Source organism: Chinchilla lanigera, unplaced genomic scaffold (assembly GCF_000276665.1).
Source record: "Chinchilla lanigera isolate Chin_1 unplaced genomic scaffold, ChiLan1.0 scaffold00002, whole genome shotgun sequence".
In the NCBI taxonomy this organism is placed as follows: domain Eukaryota; kingdom Metazoa; phylum Chordata; class Mammalia; order Rodentia; family Chinchillidae; genus Chinchilla; species Chinchilla lanigera.
Genome location: NW_004955403.1, coordinates 31967610 through 31987456, shown reverse-complemented (window position 1 = coordinate 31987456; position 19847 = coordinate 31967610). Strand labels below are relative to the sequence as shown.

Genomic DNA, 19847 nt, shown 5'->3' with positions numbered 1-19847 from the left:
CCTCAATATATTAAGCTAGATTAACATGAATATTAAATGTACTTGAATATATTGAAAATTAATACAAAGTTTTGAAAACAACTTTACTTGAAAAATATTAAAAAGCTGTCCTACTCAAGTTGTTTAGAAGATTATTTTCCCTGTATTTTAGAACTCAAGCTTGAACAAAAGGTTTAAAACATTTTTTTGAAGTTTCCTAATATTTTCAGTCTAAAACTTGGTTTTGAGAGGATCAAAGACTTTTTAATCACCTACTTCACTAATTTTCACTTTCCATATCATAGTGAAGCACTTGCAATCAGAAGGATGCTGACCTATCATGTACCTTTGAAAATTCAGACATTTGCATCGAGATTTCAGACATCAACTGTTCCCACAGTAACAGATTTTTAACAATAAAAAGAATTTCACTATACTTCAGCTAAATTTGAATTTCAGACAAAAAATAAATAATTTCATATAAGTATGTTCCATATAATGCTTTACTATATTTGGACTAGTACTGAAAGAATATTGCTTATTAATCTGAAGTTCAAATTTAATTGTAGGTCCTGCCTTTTACCTGTCAACCCCCAGAGATAAGTTATGTCTTCTCCAAGTTTAGGATAAGCACAATAGGATGAGGAGATTGAACGACAGAGCACATAACTGTTCTGCAGTGATCTCCAGAGGCAGATCTGAGGTTCTCTTTTCCTATGTTTATAAGGCAATTGATTCTGGGAGTAAAACCTAGTGGAAAGAAAAACTTCACATGCCCTCCTACCAAGAACTTTATGTACAGGGAGCATTATGGACTTCATTTGGATCACACTACAGGGAGTCTGACTTTATCTGACAGCATGCAGGTATTCCACTGTTTTGGTACACATGGTAGTTGGGTAGAGATCTATCAAAAACCAGGTTAAATAACCCTAAGTTATTGCAGGCTGATCAGGCCCACAATCTCCTAAGCAAGTGGATGGAGAAGGCTTAAATAAATGAGACAATAGAAATGATTTTAGGGCTCCAGGAGGGACTAACTCTCTTACAGCTTCAGTTTTATCTGAGTTTAGCTCAAAACTTCTCTGGACAGCCCATATTTATTTGGTTTGCAAAAACAAAGGAGGAAGATACTCAAGAAAATGCAGGAATCTGATAGGACCTTCGGAGAATTTTCCCAAGTAGTAAATTATGTCAATCAGGAGAATACCTCATCTTTAGGTTGGTATTTATTGTAGGAGTGTGGAGCCTGCAGCTGCAGTCTCCTTGTAATTAATTGGGGTTGGAGCCAAACATCTTCATCTGTGGCTTTATCTTGTCCTTTGAGGTGTCACACCTTTACGAGCCAATACAGGCTTATTTACTATGAGTCAACTGCCCATCTTTAGACAAGGTGCTTAAGCTTCAGACAACTCCCAAGTAAACATGAAAAGCCAATTGGTTAATATTAAATCCTACTCAGAGCCACTTTGCAGTGATCTCCAACAGAAAGCAGCTGTCCCATAGTATACGAATAGAGTCACAGACATTCAGATAGTCTCTGCAGAAATCTCTAATACTGAGAAGGTTGAGAAGAGCCAAATTTTTTCACTTTTCCTGTGCCAGCTGGAAGGCGCATGTGGCTTGATGGGTGGCTTGCACACCTCTCTCCCTTTCCTCCCTTTGTTCCTCCTCATCCTACCCTCCAATAGACTGGGACAGCTTGTTTCAGTGTCCTGCTGTGCTACCTATCAGGGTCCTTCCTCACTGTCCAACCATCATTCTCCACTCCAACATGACTGCCGCCAGACACTCAGCCTGATGTCCCTCTTCAGCTCCCACCCTTTCAGTAGAAACTGGAGCAGTTTTGAAGAAGGGATAGGGGCATTCTGGTGAGCTAAGATCCGGAAGGGAGTGAATTTGGCCCCTTATTTGCATACCTGCCACACACAGCAAGCTTTAGCACTGCCTCTCCCTGAAATAGGCCTGCAGCTGCTATATTAACAGCACTCTACACCCACTCCTTGCATTTTAGTGTAGAAGGGCTCCTCCCTATGTGCTGGCTCCCTTGCTCTGAAGCACAGGGCCTATTAAAATAGACTCATTTTGGTGTTCCTATAAATCTGCTCATAATGTATTTCTGGGATATGGGGTGCCCCAACAGTCTTGTAAACCTGTTTGGGGTTTTTTAACCTCAGTAGTGTGGGCTGAATGGTCCCTTCCAAAGAAACAGCAATAAACAATCAAAGTTGTTGACACTGAAGAGTTCCAGGGCCCAGCAGCCAACAAAGAGCAGTGACAGAGACTAGAACCCAGTAGGCTGATCGAGTGTTGGGTAGGCCAGCATGGGATGCTGACAGCCAACAGCAGTGGTAACGGCTGGCCATGTCAACTGGTGGTATCCAGCATTACCTGGTATGACTGGGTGACACCAATAATGGTAGCAGAGCTGTACTCTGCTGATTCATGATTTTTGTCTGAATTAAGCAAAATAATTCTAGGCTAATGGGCAAAAGTATGAGGAAACTTCCTTAGAGGAACACTTTTTAGAGTGCCCACAGATGTTAGGAACTTGGTTTTTAGTATCTGTTCAGTGAATAAATAATACCATTTGCAAATGTGGACTTCCAATACTTCTACAAATGCTGTAGCTCCCAAATTTTTGCAAATGAGATAAAAGAATCACAAATAGTTTAACTGAGATGAGACTGTAATTTCCTGCACTTCTCAGGCAGACATGTTTCAACATTAAAAGCAGTTGGCTTAGGAGTAAGAGCAGAGACTAAGGAGGGGCTTCCTGGATTTGTATGCTCAGTTTGTCAGTAACAACAGTGTACCCTGGGGCAACTCATTTGCCTCACTGGGACTCAGTTGTAGCATCAATGAAGGGCCAGCACTGCCCACTGTCTTGGTTACTTTTCTCTCATTGCTGGGACAAGATACCTGATGCCCAAAATGAAGGAAGAAAAAGTTTATTTTGCTTACAGTTTCTGGAGGTTTCAGTCCATACTTGGCAGATTACAAGGCAGAGTGGCACATGGCAGAGGGCTACAGCCCATGGCGGCAGAACACAGCAAAAACAACAAAAACACACAAGGGAGGAAATAGCCAGAAGCACCCTCTTCCTCTCCCTTATGTATGCAAACTATCCACCCCAGGGCAAGTGTAGCTCTCACACCCATAATCAATCAAACTCTAAAAGCCTGCCCCATGACCGCATGAGGCTTTGGGGGGACACCCAGACACAAACCATAACACCCACCATATAGAGTTGTTCACATTAAACAATTTAACATAAAGACAGTACTTAGAACTGAGTCTGTACACAGTAGGTCCCTGTCTATATGAGGAATGATGATGGCTGCATGCAGTTGTAGCCCTAAATAAAAAAAACCCAAGAAGTTATGCTAACTTCTGTAGCATACTTTGACTTCATTATCTTTAAAAGCTATATTTCCTAGCCACACAACACAGTATTTTAGAAGACAATGAAATACATCTTTCTTAGGTGATCCTCATAATACATTTTACAATTTGTGCCATTTCTGTGGCAGAATGACAGTAGAGTGTAGACATCAGGTTGAACTTGGAAAGAGTACAGAAATCACAATTTTAAGTTGCTAATACCAGAAAATATGATATGATAGGCTGTTCATAAATGTATGCTGTGAGACCAACTTTATTCACTCTTGAATTCTTCTTTAAATCTAAAAAAGAGTTTCTTAAGGAGTGGTCTGATAAAACTATCTCTGTGGTAGAGATAATGATGGCTCCAAGGTGATCAAAAATAAGTTACATGCAGGCATTTACCTAAAACAATACGAGGTGGTTGTTCATAAGTAGAGATTCAATATCTACCTACCAAACTGACGAAGGTCCAAGCAAAGATTTGCCCCCTCCACCAGGGTAGTATTCCGGCAGATGGTCCACACATTGAAGTACATGTAAACGGGCAGAGAAGTAAAGGCTGTCACTCCCAGCCAGGCCAACATGAACAGGTATGTCAGCATAATGAACTGCACAGAGAGAAAATGGAGAGAGAAAACATTATCTACTGGAAAAAAAATTTTGGATCCATCAGCAAAGCTCAATACTGCCTGTAAGGCTTTTCAAGTTATAGTATATAACTGATTACCACAACACTTTTAGGAACTGCAGTATAAAAAGGTGAGAAATGGCAAGGTATGTGAATAAAACTACAAACAAATCTCAACTTGAAGGAAACTGTGATGTACCCACATTCATTTACAGACTTAAAAAGTCTCCACATTTTTTTAGAGCGTAGAAGACAGTTTTTTAGAGCTGGTGTTAAGAGATTCTGGAAAATGGGGAATTTTACTGAAAAAATTATAAATGAGTAAAACTATTGTGAATAATTATACATTAGTAATATTTCCTCTTTGGTTTAGTGCTCAAAAGAATAAAAATATTTCATGCGGCAATAAATAAAACACTAGGTCTTAGAACATACGTGATTGTGTGTAGTAAGCATTTTTGTAGTCTGTACCAAGCAAATTGTCCAAGAGGACAAGTTTTCTTGTGTGTTCTTTCTCTTTCCTGGAATGAAGATGAAGCACATTTACAGATGAAACTCATTGAGGAATGTGGAAGCCAGCCCAGAATCTCTCCTTTCTCAAAGCCTTTCTTATGCCATAATATCATTTCTTCAGCACCCAGTCAAGGTGAGAAAGATCTGCTAAACCTCTAAGTACACACCAGCATTCTATAAGTGACAAGATCTATTCTAAATTATGTTCTATGATGCAAATAATTCCCATATTTCATCATATGGTTCTAATCTGTAAAGATAAAGTTCTATTTATTTATTTAATAAGCCTCAATATGACACTTCCTGTGTCCTTTGCCTAAATGTACACTTGTTTCACCACAAAAGGTCTTATACTCATTCAAGACACAAGCTTTTGAGCTAGTTGAGTGTAGGCTGCTTTTTAGATCTTGCCTTCGCAAAATGGAAATGACTAAATTACCCTCAAATGTTCTGATGAGGCTTAAACAAAGCATTGCATTTTTTAAAAAAATCATTTAAAGTAGAAACCTGGCACATAAGAGGCTTTGGCAAAATACTAGGTGTTTTTATCTTTGATAGATTTATTTTCATGTTGGGAGGAATTTGAAAAAAGAGAAGCTCTTGTGTCTGGAAAATTTATTCAAAGTATGCTCTCTCTCAAGATGAAAGATCTCAGAAAGTCTTGGAAACTATCATCAGATGTGAAGAAATTCTGTTACCAGAACTGCTCTGGGAGAAAATGTTTCTTTTATTAACATTTTCAGTTCTTGGAATTACAGAGCTCATGTATAGCATGTGGTTTGAAGAACAGTGACATAATACAGCATCCTAAAATACAGTTTTGGAGAGGGAGAAGACAACTCTAAAGTCCATGGGATAGTAGTCAATATGCTTTGGGGTCAGTCTCTCTATCTTGTTCTTTTTTCTGCCGTGGCAGATTTTTACATAGCTTCCTCTGAATGTTTTCGCCACAGTGCAGTGGGCCTTCTGAGTTAGTAGGTTCAGACCTAGGCAATTGTGCCACTTTGAACAGTGTTGTTGGTGCTACTTCATGAGAAAAGAAAGTATGATTTTTGAAACTAAAGTACTGACTCATACTTTCCTTCAGCAAATTGATAAAGCTGGATGTTACAGAATAAATCACTGCACAGAGAAAATATTTTCTTTGCAGTAAATGTATAAGATTTGTGCCAAAGAAAATTTATTTGTTTCTATTTTAAAAATAAAAGGAGGAAAGCATTAACAGACAGACAACCTTTTACAAAATAGCAAAAGAACAGTACAGACAAAACGGAGTTACAAACAAAGTGGTAGGAAATTAACAATGCTTGTTGTATTACATATTGATATCCTCAAAGTGGTTTCTCATGAAAACAGATAGACATGTAGTATCGATCAATCAAGGACTCATTGACAGTTTCTTTCAGCAAAGGAACAGAAGACAATAGAACAACTATGTTAACTATCCTGTATATACATACATACAAAATTTCTTCTTCTTTCCCTTCTCTTTTCCCACATCCCAGTTGCCCTTTACCCTTGAGTGTTTTCCTATCATTTCACAATGTCTATCGTACCTCCTAGTTTAAATAAACTCAGGTTTTACACTAGTGAGACAATGTAGTGCTTGCACATGCAGGTCTGATTTATTTCACTTATAAGTATGGTCTTTAGTTGTGACCATTTACCTATAAAAGCCTTGGGTTTATATTTCTTTATAGCTGAGTAATATTCCATTATATAAAAGTACCACAATTTTCTTATCCAACCCTTGGTGGATGGACATTTAGGTTGCTTCCACAATTTAGCAATTACAAATTGTGCTGCTATGAACATAGGTGCACATACATCACTGTGATATCATGTTTTTAGATCTTCTGGGAAAATACCCAGAAGGAGAATAGCTGGATTGAATGGGAGCTCTAGTCCTAGTTTCCTGAGGAATCTCCAAACTGATTTCCACAGTGGCTTCACCAGTCTGCATTCCCACCAGCAGTGGAGAAGGGTTCCTATTTCTCCACAGCCTCGCCAGCATTTGTTATTGGTTGGTTTCTTAATACTAGCCATTCTTACTTGGATAAGGTGGAATCTCTAGGTTGTTTTAATTTGCATTTCTTGAATGACTAATAATGTTGAACATTTTCTCATGTATTTATTTGCCATTTGTATTTCATTATCTGAGAAGTGTGTATTAAAGAAAATTTACAAAAAAACATGTTGCTTTTCAATTTTGAGTGTGAACCAGCTATATTTCAGGGAAAAGTTCATAAAAATGAAAGTATCTAAATTAAAAAAAAACAAAAATGTAATTCTGTCTATTTTCTATTTTATTTTATAATCAGATATTTACTCCAAGTAAAGAATGTTCAAATTAATCATGGATAATCCTAGTTAGAAACTCTCTACATGCAGTAAGTAAAATATTTCATAATTATAAATTTATTCTACCATTGAACTGCTGGTCATATTATAGATACATATTTTGTTATCTGCATATCAATAAATTAATAAGCAATGCTTGGTTAGAAAACCTTTGAGATTATAACTTTTTTTATTTTAAAAACATTTTGTACAAATAAAAAATTATCTACAGAGTTCCTAATCTCTAGAGAGAATATTTCTGCAGTTGAACTCTGGAATATTTGTTTGGGGAACACAGTGGGAAAAAATAACTGGGAAGAATAATTTTTTTGTACTGGGGATCAAACTCATGATCTCAAGCTTGCCAGGCAAGCGCTTATGCCACTGAACTATATCCGCAGTGGAAGAAATTATGAAAGTACTGTTGAACTTAAAATCTGATGACCCGGGCAGAATTTTATGACATACGACTTAACCCGTCTCGGTCACATCCATCTCTCACATAGCTGTGATGAAAACAAAAGTGAAGATCCTATATAGATCCACTTAGTGCTAAGCATGACCTGTGGTAAACAGTGTGAAGAGGTTGTTTGATTTAGCACAATTTAATTGTTTTGTGCTTTAAAGGATATATATGGACAGAAAAGAGACTGTTTGCTGTGTCACTGGGTGTTTATTACATTGAATAGACACTGGATTTTAATTTGTGGTAGTTCCAGGAAGGAAGTATGGCACCCTTGAAGTTATACAGCAGCCTCTTTGGCTTTCCTCAATATTCAGAATCCCTCTTACATATTAAAATACTATTTCCTTCTGACTCACAAAGAAAAAAGTATGGGTAAAACTTTCTTCTTTTCTTTTATCTTTTTGAGACAGGGTCTTGCTGCGCAGTTCAGGCTGGCCCTGAGCTCACTTTGTAACCCAGGCTGGTCTCAAACTTGCAACGATCCTCCTGCCTCAGCCTCCAAAGTGCTGGGATTACAGGTGTGAGCCACCAGGCCCAGCCGAGTAAAACTTTCCTATTTTGAATTCTACTGATGAACTGATTGATCTTTGATAGTAAAATTCTTATAAAATGGTAGGGATAGAAGCCAAATATTTAAACAATATTCATATAATGTTCCATTATCTTCTCACTATTTTTATCATGGCTTTACCAGAACATGCAAATGATTGTTAAAACAAGAACCTGCAAGTTACCAAACTCCTTGTTTTTCTTTTTACTTAATATAAATTTATTGAGCACATTGTATATCAGCATTGAACTAAAAATATTGCTGAATTTTTATGACTTGAAAGTAAATAAAGCAACATATTTTTTTTAATGTAAACTCAACTTTCTCATCATTGTTAAAAATATGCAGATAAAGTAAAACAGAACAGCAAGAGGTAAGATTTTCATATACTGTGGCAAGTCTATGTATATTGCCCCTTGTTTATTAGCTATGGAGATTGCATTGCAATTAACTTTAAATGACTTGTAAAAGGTAACTGGGTTTACATATAATACTTGTGAATTTAGATTTATTGTCTAAGAAAATAATACTTTCTTGAGCTATAGATTTCCTGTGGAAACTTTAGTAGATGTTGGTCAGCAGATGAATAAGTGACACACTGGAAGTTAGTTAGCATGAATGAAGAAAAGAATCCAGTTCTGAAAGTCAGCTTCTAGGGGTATAGATACAGCTCAGCGACACAGTGCCTGCCTGGCAAGTGCAAGGTCCTGAGTTCAATTCCCAGTACCAAAACAACAACAACAACAACAACAACAACAAAAACCAAAAAAAAGAAAAAAAAAGCCACAAAAGTGAGCTTCTAAAAGTCTCTGAGTTTGGAAATTACTCAACAGCTGAAGAACACATATCACTTATTAAGGGAATGTTCTGAAGTATTTACAAATTTTAGGTATAAGTTTATAAGAAAGATTTAAACTTAGATGAGTTGAACAAAGTAAAATCTTTTCATACATTCAAAGTCACCTTCTAAGAGAATATTATGCATATCAAAATTGGACATGGATCATTATTTTTAAGAGATTTTTCTTGTTAACTGTTTCAAGGAATAGAATATGAAAATAGTTTACAAAAGCCTCCAAGAAACCTATATGGCACCAAAATATACATTAGTGTTATTTTCTCATCTTGGGATGGGTTAAAGAGTATCAGTCCAGTCACACTTCCAGTTTAACAATAAAAGGAAACTTCTTTAGATTTCCCTAAACGTAAAACTAGCTCAAAGTTCAAATATCCTGTGATCAAGCAGTTTTACAAAGTAGGTATTAGGTTGAGGGAATGCAGCTTCGAGTGGTAGTTTTCAACCTAGGAAACAATAAAGAACATCTGAGTAACAATGTAAATGTGAAAGATATGCTTAGGCCTTTTGTGTGCCAATTACACCTATAGCTTTAAAATCTCTTTAGGTGATTCTAATGGGTTCCCAATGTTACAAACATTTACTTTACTGAAGTGGAAGAAGAGTTCACTAGTACATTTAATGTGATGGCTTCTCTGACCTTCATCATTAAACTCTGCAGCTTAGTCCTAAAGATTAAAAAAATAAATGTATCATGTACCAGAAACATATGCTAATGTCATTGAAATAGACACATTTATGAAGAAGTGGGAAACCGTGCGTCAGCCAAATATCTCAATCAAGGCTTCTTAAATTTGGTACTATCAAAATTTGGAGCTACACAACTTTTTGCTGTGAGACTTTCTTGTACATTGGGCAGTTTGGAGAAACAACCCTGTCTTCTACCCACTAAATTGTTGGTTGCGGGGAAAAAAAATTCCAAGATATGCTAAAGGGAAAATCCCTTCTAGATGAGACCAGCAGCACAATGGCATGAAAAGTCTAGGTCAAAGTGAACCAAATAAATATGTTATCATTCCAAATGCAAAATGGCATAGCAAAAGTATTAAAATAGGTTCTACAAATTATAGAGTACCATTTAATGTATAAAAATTACTTAATATATAAATTACTTGAATATATGCAATCATATCATCACTGTTTGTATTATAACCCCAAAGTACCTATACAACAAGTTTTTATCAGGAAATCTTTTTTAAATGATTTACTATGTTTAAAACAACTTTATTTACAGTTGTCCAATTTTGGAAGCTGCCAAGATATTTTTCAGCATGTGAATAAATGACTGTATATCCATATAATAAATGAAATATTAGTACTAAAAAATCATAAAGCAGAAGCCATAAAAAGACATAAAGAAATCCACACATTTATAGCCAATGAATTTTGACAGAGGTGCCAAGAACAGTCTTTTCAGTAAAGGTGCTGGGAAAATTGGATTGCTACATGCAGAAGAATAAAATTAAATCTTTATTATCTAGGAAAATCAATTCAAAATGGATTAGACCTAGGAAAATCAATTCAATATAAGGGTGGAATCTATAAAAAAATGAACATAGGAGAAATGCTTTGATTTATTGGTCTGTCCAGAAAGTTTTGGGAAAATGCTAAAAGGACCCACAAGAGTAGAAATAGACAAATAAGACTATATTTAACTAAAAAGATTCTGCATAGCAATGGAAACACTAAGCTGAGAGAAGAGACAACCTACGGAAAATGTTTACAAATTATACCTCTGCTAAGTGGTTGATATCCAGAATATATAAAAATCTCAACTCGAGAGCAAAACAAAGTGAAATTTAAAGATGCTCCAGTTAAAAAAGGGAACTAGGGACAGGGGAAGAGAAAAGGACAAAAAAGAAAGAGAAAAAAATAGAATATAAGGAAAAATGGAAATAAAGCTTCTGTAAATAAGGAGGGGAAGATGGGTTGAAGAGCGATGATAGGAACGTGGAAAAAGGAAGTAAGCTGCATCATGTACAAGTACAAATTCTCTACGATAAATATTATCATTATGTATATCTAACTATACCAATAAAATTAATTTTTAAAAGTGGTTAAGAGATTTGAATAGACAGTTCTTCAGAGAAGATATACAAATGACAAACAGGTACATTTAAAAAAGTGTAATTGGTTAGAGGATAAAGTTTGACCAACAGGTACAAAGTTACAATTAGACAAATAGGTGGAATTTTCTGATGTTTTATTACATAATAAAGTAACTATATCTAATAATAATGCATTGTGTATTTCATGATAGTTAGAAAAGATGACCTTGAGTGTTCACCACAAATAATGAATGTTTGAGGTGACAGATATGGTAATCAGTCTGATTTTATCATTATGGAGTATGTTTATATATTGAAACATCACACTGTAACCCATAAACATGCACAATTTAGGACCAACTATAAACTTTTAGAAAACATGAACACTAGACGTCCTCTTGGCTTATAAATATTTTCTTAAAAATGTGATGCCAACACAAACAAAACTGTTGCCAAGAAAAGAAGATATAATAATACATAATACAGCCACAATATTTTAAAATACATAAAACAAATGGTTGCTATTATTTAATAAGACAAACTAACCAAGGAACAAACTGAAATTACTCAAATTTCCTGCTATAAAATGGTTTGTGCATTGAAGGTGTAGTCTTTTGTATAATGTTAAGATGCTGGGACCTTAAAGAGGTGTGGTCTAGTAGGAGGTCATGGGGTTACTGCTTTCAAAAGGGGTTAAGGCAGTTCTTGTGAGACTTAAATCAGTTTTAGAGGGAGTTTTTATAATAGAGCCTACCCCATGCTGTGGCTTCATGCCTCACCATGTGATCTCTCCCTTTTATAATATGCCTCTAATGTGATGGTATGCTGTTTCTTTTTCAGCCTCCAAAAAACTCTAAATCTAAATAAACCTCTTTTCTTTATAACTTTATGTAGTCTTCGGTATTTTGTCATCATAATAGAATTGACTAGTGCTTTCCCCTACTGATGAGTGTATTATTTTTTCTACCTCACGTTGAAAGTAAGAAAAGTTGGTAAAGAAGAAAAGAAATTAAATAAAACTGCACTTGAAAACTTCTATCAGAGTTGGAGATAAAACAATGACAGATACATTGACTTTTATTAAGATATATCTTAATAAGTGACTAAAGAACACTTCCAAATATTATCTCAGGCTTGATCCACCTTGCTGCAGAATACCCTGGTGTCATGGGGAAAGGCAGTGATGTAAGGGGCACCCACTCACACACACCCCAGCTCCCGCAGGTTTCCCAACTAGGTTTCCCGCAGGCTTCCTTTGTCACATAAAGCATATGTATCTAACAGATAGGGAGAGAATGAAAAAAAAATTATGACAGGCTCCAGTCAAATCTATCAGGGTCATTTAGAAATAAGGCAATCAAAATGGCTGTTAGAAAAAAGTCATACTAAACTGAGTTGAAAATGACACAATCTAATTAAAATATGGTTTATTTCCCCAAAAATTATTATCTCTACCATTGGAGTAACTATTGTGAATGTGTGTGTGTGTGTGTGTGTGTGTGTGTGTGTGTGTAATTAAGTAGTAATAGCAGAAGAGTTGGAGTAAGACTTATGAATTTTTCCCTACTTCAAGTATTTTCTTCTTCATTCTAGTTTTTATTTGTTTTCAGAGCTATCTCTCTATAATATAAAACTAATCGCAATGCCAGGACTCTTGGTCCTTGCTTGTATAACCACTTTGGAAGAAAAGGGCCAATTTCTGAAGAGCCAAGCATACTCTTGCCGTAGAGTCCAGCAACTGTGCTCCCTGGTATTTATCCAAATGAAGTGAAGCCTGTGTGTCTTCCACTCTACTCTCTGCTTCCTTGAGTTCAATCATGTTAGATGCAACACATAAGGGAGAATATGTAGCATTTGCTTTTATGTGTATCTGATTACACTTAGCATAATGTCTTCCAGTTCTATGCTGGTGCAAATGTCAAAATGTCTTTTTGTAAAAGAAGGAATAATATTCCATGTAGCATTCCAACGCTCAGTTTCTTTATGCCTTCACCCACGTTGATGGACACTAAAGTTGATGGTACGCTTGACTATTGTGAAGAGTTTGCCAATGAGCATGGACATGCACGTAACTCTTATACATTCTGACTTCAAATATTTTAGGCAAATGCACAAAAGTGAGATTTCTGGGTCACATGAAAACCCTACTTTCAGTTTTTGGAAGAAACCCTACTCAGTTTTCTGTAACAGCTCTACTAATTATACTCAGTATAAATATTTTAGTAAAACAAATATGTTTAAGTCAAAATGAATCAAACAATGTGTAATATGATGTCTTTCTTACTTTTTAAGTAAAAGTAATGGAGATTTATTTGATCTGATATCATAAGAAAGACACTTTACTTCTATGATTTTCATCTCTATAACTCAAAAAATCACAAGAAAAATGAAATACGATTATGTCTCAGATACATTTACAAAATACCTATCTCGATTTTCTGGAAACTATCAGGATCATAAAAAACAAAAAATGTCTTAGAAAATATCACAGGTCAATGTAGCCTGAGGAAAGATGCGTAAGCACTGAATGAATTACTGGTGCAGAAAAAGAATACTTAGCAAAAGCTAGAAAAATTCTGAATAAAGAATGCACTCTACTTGGTATAACGTTCATATAGGCTCATTAATTATGGCAAGCGTACCATTTTAATGTTAAGAAAATGGGTGAAACTGGATTTGATAAGTATGGAAACTGTATTATCTTCACTTTTCTGTAAATATGAAACAGTTCTAATTAAAATATTTATATTTTAAAAATTACTTTAGCATTATGGAATTTTAAAGAATCATAAATGAGAAAATATTTTATCCCAGGATCCTGTGATATATAAATTTGTCTAATTACAATTAGAATGCTACGGAATATACAAAATTTGTCTTTATGAGAACTTGGCAGATGGCTATACCTCATGGCTTGATAATCAATAGATATTCAATAGAACAAAATTAAACAAACATAAAACAAAATAGTGCCTGAATATTTCAAGAAGTTACTTTATTTTAGTTGGATTTTAGTCAGAACTATTTCAAGAAGTTACTTTATTTTAATTGGATTTTAGTCAGAACTCGTGAATTAAAAGGTATGATTTAAATTCTTTTCAATTTTGCATTCCTAGGTGTTATAAATATGTGTAATTTAAAAATCTAACACTAAAAACTAAAATTTTAGCAAATTTCCCCATATTTTCTCAGTACAATTTTATGAAGCTACTCAAAAGTTTCTTTCAAATTTTGACACTAAAATTTGAAAAGAATGAGAATTTTCATTTCTTTCTCCTTATACTTTGTGTGCCAGCATAGTTAATGTCTCAGTGTTACACTTAGATTAGTCTGCTGTCCTAGTATTTAGGGGATTCATCTCTGAACCATATGTGGGATCTATTTTAGATAAATTCCTAGTTCCTTCTTCACAATGCAACATTTTTGAAACATTATTTTTAAATATTACCAGTCTTCCAAACCGTCTGCATTCCTTCTCTTCATTTCTTTTTTCTTACTGAGAAACCAATGTTAAAGTTCAATGTTCTAACCTGAAAAATATCATGCTGCTTATCTCAAATTATATCTGAAGTATCCCAAGCAAAGACAAATCCTTATTTTAAGTGCTCTCTCGGCAGTCTTAGTTCAAAACTCTGTGTGTGCTTGTGTGTGTGTGTATTTTAACTCTAAAAGACATTAAATTTTAAAGACAGTCTAGAGTAATAACCACCCCTCCCTATTTTGGTACTAGGAGCCAGTTTTGGGGAAGACACTTTCTCCAGAGACAGGAAGGTGAGCATAGTATCTGGATGATTCACTGGATCATACAATCTAGATTCTTTGCTTGTGCAGTTTAGTAGGGTTCACGCTCCTGTGAGAATCTAATAAACCCCACTGGTCTGACAGCATTTGGAGCTCAGGCGGTAATCTGAACAACGCGGTGTGGCTGCACATGCAGATAAATCTTTGCTCGTTTGGCTTCCGCTCACCTCCCACTGTGAATGTGAGGACCAGGAACCCCTGTTCCAGAATGATGAATTCCTTGATGATACTTCTACTTAGAAATTCACTTAAATTTTCTTACAGATAGTGATCAAAAGCATCTTTGACTACAGAGATTTTTATGTTCTGGAGAACACCTTTATATTGAGAAAAGGGACAATTTAAGGTTGAAAGCAAATGTTAAAATGAGGGCATCTGTGCAGTGAAGGAGCTTCCTAATTACAAAGCATGATCACATGAAGATGCAAAACAAGAAGTGTCTGGTGAGTTACCAAAAACACTCATCAACAGGTCTGTCCTATAAAATTAACCAAAACCTAGAGGAAACAAAACCCAAAACCCCATGAAAACATTAAGTGAATTCTGATGCTGCAATTATCTTTTTGTTTGTTTTTCTTCCGGTACCAGGAATCGAACTCACGTCGTTGCACTTGCCAGGCAGGCACTGTGCCACTGAGCTAAATCCCCTGCCCCCAGATGCTGTGATTATCAACATGGGCTTTGTGCACAATGCTAGAATTCAAATGAGCGTCCATGATTCACCATGTAGCTGGGGCACATCACTCACCTTCTTTAGGAGCCAGTTTCCTCAGCTATTAAATAACTTTAATATTAGTATCTACTTCACATAGCTGTTTGGAGAACTAAATGCCTTGAGACTGCTATATGTAAACATCTAAGAAATGTATCTTTTCTGTTATCATTCCTAACCTAAGATTTAACTTGTAGCTATCAAAACAAGCTTCATTATGCTCCTCAGAATAGATTTAAAAGTAATTATATAAAATATCTTCTCCAGGTACTAGTTTAGTATGCAATGTTCAAAATCTATAAACACCTGAGATTGATGGGAAAACTCTTTAAACATAAAAAGTAGAAAATATTTCTTCATTGGAATAGAAGGTAACAATAGTAACAGTGATTTCATTGCTTTAAAATGGGTGTAGCATAGTGTTGCTGTTATAAAGTGCTATACTCTGTGTTGTTATGGGCTGAGTTTTACCATTGCAAAATTCATATGGTGAAATGCTACACCTAGAGTCTTAGAGTGTACATGGAGATAAGGTCTTACATGGAGATAAGGTCTTTGCAGGTAAGCAAGTCAGAAATGAGATCAGTAGGTGGTCCTAAACCCATATGACATGGATACTGAGTGTCCTTACAGAAAGGAGGACTGGGACACAGACATGCACCTGGAGAGAACATGGCATGCACAAAGATAGTGACCGAGTGGTACTTTTTTAGGCCAGAGATTGCCAAAGATTTATGAGCAGCCAATGAGAACCAAAAGGAAAAACAGAACAGATTCTTCGCCTCAGCCTTCAAAAAATGTAAGTTTGTGATACCTGGGTCTCTCTGACTTCTAGTTTGCAGGACAGGCAGACAAAAAACTTGCTTTGTTGAAGCCATCTGGTTAGCAGGGCTTTATTATAGTCCTGACAAACTAGCATACATACTTTTGAAAGTCTTGATGTTTCATCTAACTCTTTCAAGCAAGCAGATGTAAAATAAATTGAATAGAGAATAAATACATTAATTTCCATAGAGTAATACATTTTGAAACTGTATTACTTTAAAAGTATGTGGATTTTTTTTTAAAGAGAGGAAAAAGAAAAATAGAAATAAAATAAAACAGTTAAAAGTCTAAATATCAGAATATAGATAAATTTTGATATCCACAATGATGTCATCACAGTAATATGTAAGAATGCTATCTCAAAGTTTCCAAAATACGATAGACTAAGTGCCTCTCAACTTGCAATTAAACAAATATTTTTGGTTCACATTTTAATAAGGGGAAAATAGCTAAAGGGAACACATTACTATTCTAAACTTAATAAGTTCATGCTTAAAACATTCAGTGCCATATGTTGAATAGAGAATAAATGATGCTGTTTAATATTTATTATAAATAAATGTTGTTAGTTAAATACTGTAATAACTTCATATGGTGTTTTAATAAAGTGCATAGTATTTTTCCCTCCCAATGATCAATATTGTGATTCTGTGTTTCATGCGCCTCACATTCTGAATATGGCAGCACTAAAATTTTGAAATGAATTGGCCTTGACATAGCATGAAAGGAAATGGAAACATAATGCAGATCAAGTTACACTTCCAAGAGTATTTGTAAAGACAAGAGAATATTGAGTAGCATCCTGTGCTCAGTGATGTAATGCTGTTTAAAATGAATTGTCAACCAGACATGGTGGTGCCTGCTTGTAACCTCAGACCTCAGGAGGCTGAGGAAGGAGGATCAGCATGAATTGGAGGCCAGCCTGGGTTCCATAGTGAATTTATGGCCAGCCTAAACTACAGAATGAGACCCTGTCTCAAAAATCAAGTGAAATAAAATAAAAATAAATACAATTAATTGTATTTGTAGCTCCAGTAAGTAACCACTTTATTCTTTATGCAGCATAATGAACAGGGATAGAATAATGAATTTATCTTAGTATTAATTCAGGGAGCTTTTCAGGTAGTTGCTCCATAAAAGCAACTTATTATGCCCCACAGTATTATCCAGTATTCTAAGTAGAAATTACTATAAGTATAACTTCAAAAATATAAAGACATTTTTAAAGTGAGGAAACAGGCAAAATAGGTTAACAGGTGAACCTAATGAAAACTGTAAGATACCATCTATCCACAAGTTTAAAAAAAGTCAAAATGTAAACGGGGGCAGGGGGAATGAAAAGATGTAGCAGAAGAGGGCAGAAGATCAACCTTTTTTATTTTTTCCCCTGGCTCCATGGAGCCATAGTGACAAGCACTCTTGGGATAGGGAGATCCACAGGCTTCTGTGATGATACTGGCGAGGTACTGGCTACAGCCATCACTACATACTTTCACAGGCCAAGAACTGCTCCCCTTCCTAATGCCCGTATGGAGAGGAACAGCAGAACTAGAAGCCTCACTCACTCAAGGCCTCTGCAGTGTGCCAGACAATGTAGCTGCTGGCTCTGCCTCGGTTTCTCATTTCCAGGTGGCATGGGCAGTTGTTATTCAAGCGGGTGGGGTCTCTCGGTGGGGCTACTCCCTACTGCATAGCCCCTGGAGGAGCCAAGGTAGCTGCTCCTCTCCTTCTGGTCTGTTGGGTTACATAATTACTACTACTGTAGAAAAAGATGTGGTGCATATTGTGCTTTAAAAATACTCATATAATATGCTTGGTTAAATCCAAGTACCAGTAGACAAAAAGCTTGAAATGTAAGTTAATAATTATCTATACATGAATATGCACATTTTCTTCCATGATTATTTCTACTGTGAACCAATTTTGCAATTCAAAATGAAACAACAGAACTGAGTGCAAATGTCCTGGATGAAGAGATGTGAAAAGTGTTTACAGATCTCCTCATTTATTGCTATTTAACTTCTTTATCATCATGGACTTTGAGCTTTATACATGACCTTGATTTTGCCAATGACAGAATTGTGATCTGCAAAAGTTAAATGGCTTTCCAAGGCTCACAAGTGGCAGTACAATAATAGTATGCCAATAGTACGCCATAAAATAATTCATTGTTTATTAAATTAACTATACTCTGCCAGATAGAAATGATTCTAAAATCAAAATTTACCTTTCTTCTAGAAAACTCGCTTAGGTATCACTCAGAACTGGGCCACTGAATATACATTTTTAAAAGTAATCTAAGATCCTTATGCATTTAAATTTTCTCTAGGATCTGTAATTTGACATTACTGATCAAAGAATTTAGGTAAGGCCCAGTTTAAAGCCTTCTAATTACAATACTGAAATTCCAGCTCTTCTCATGTATTTTACTGCTTTAAGTACCACAATACGTTTTATCCCCAAAAAGAAACAGATGAGTTTTACAAGAAATTATTTCAAAGAAAGGTACAAGGATCCACAATTTAGACAAAAATTTTCTCAGATGACTATCAATAGATAGTATAGATACTGAGCAGCATCAGAGAATTTGTTATAGCTAATAAAAAATAAGTTTGTCAACAAAAACTTTGAACTTTGCTATGAGATTGAAGTCATCTATATGTCATTACTAAACAGTCTATTTAATGTAAGAAGTGATCAAAATATATGGTTCATGGTTAAAGTAAAAAAATGTATGATAAAAGACACACTGTTGATCCACTTCAAGAATTTACCCTCGTTGTGAACACATTTATTCTGTTGTTCTTGCTACTGTCCGAAGCAGTTCTGGAAGTCCTCCTTCATAAGTGTCTTTCTGAGGTGTGGTCACAAATATGATGAACACTGCTGCTGAGTACCAGCCAATGAAAGCCAGGCTTATAAAATTATTATAGTGTGTCCTCATCCAGCTTACCCATATGATTGGACAGCATGCAACATCTGGCTCTTCCCCAAAGTCAAAATGACCATGAAGGGTAAACATATAGAATTTATGTAGGACATCAAATCAGCCACAAAGGAATAAGTAAGACACTAACAAAAGATTTCCCACAGCATGTCACAAAATGGTAAGAATGATGGAGTAACCGTGTTTGGGTTTTTTTTGGGGGGGGGCGGCATGTTTTCCAGTACCAGGAATCGAACTCACAACCTTGCACTTGCCAGGCAGGCACTGTGCCACTGAGCTAAATCCCCAGGCCCTTACTAACCGTTTTTGGAACAACCAAGTGTCTCAAGGGTGATTCATGGAAATGTGTCTTTTACTGTAATAATATTTTTTGTTGTTGTTTTTTTTTTTTTTCTCCTTTACAGGGCATTGAACTCATGACCTCACGCTTGCCAGGCAGGCGCTGTGCAGCTGAGCTAAATCCCCAGGCCCTGTAATAAAATTTTTAAATTTAAGCACTCGCCATGTTTTTCAGTGTTTCTTCATATGAATTATATGCTGAAATTAAATATGTGTTCTCACATAGTACCAGCAAAAAGAAAATGTGCCAGCCAAGAATGGAAGAACCAATCTTTCATTATAGGAAAATTATTCTGAATAAAATATGCAAAAGTACGGTCAACCATATTATGTAATTTTTACCACACTTATGCATTGTGCATACACCTGCTTTGTCTGTATTTCATTAACTCTAGAGTGTGACTACAAATTTTATTTACTACTAAATAATTTATCAATGAAGTTTTAAGACCAAAA

At 35.5% G+C, this 19847-nt stretch overlaps 1 protein-coding gene across 2 annotated transcripts in view; it reads right to left on the bottom strand.

Annotated features, from left to right (window-relative positions):
• The window catches only part of Gpm6a (glycoprotein M6A), a 292843-nt gene that overhangs the window by 9926 nt on the left and 263070 nt on the right, over nt 1-19847 (bottom strand). For both annotated transcript variants that reach the window (XM_005373525.1, XM_005373524.2), the window contains exon 4: nt 3821-3974. In XM_005373525.1, coding sequence (XP_005373582.1) covers nt 3821-3974 — 154 coding nt within the window. The remainder of the gene's footprint in view (nt 1-3820; nt 3975-19847) is intronic.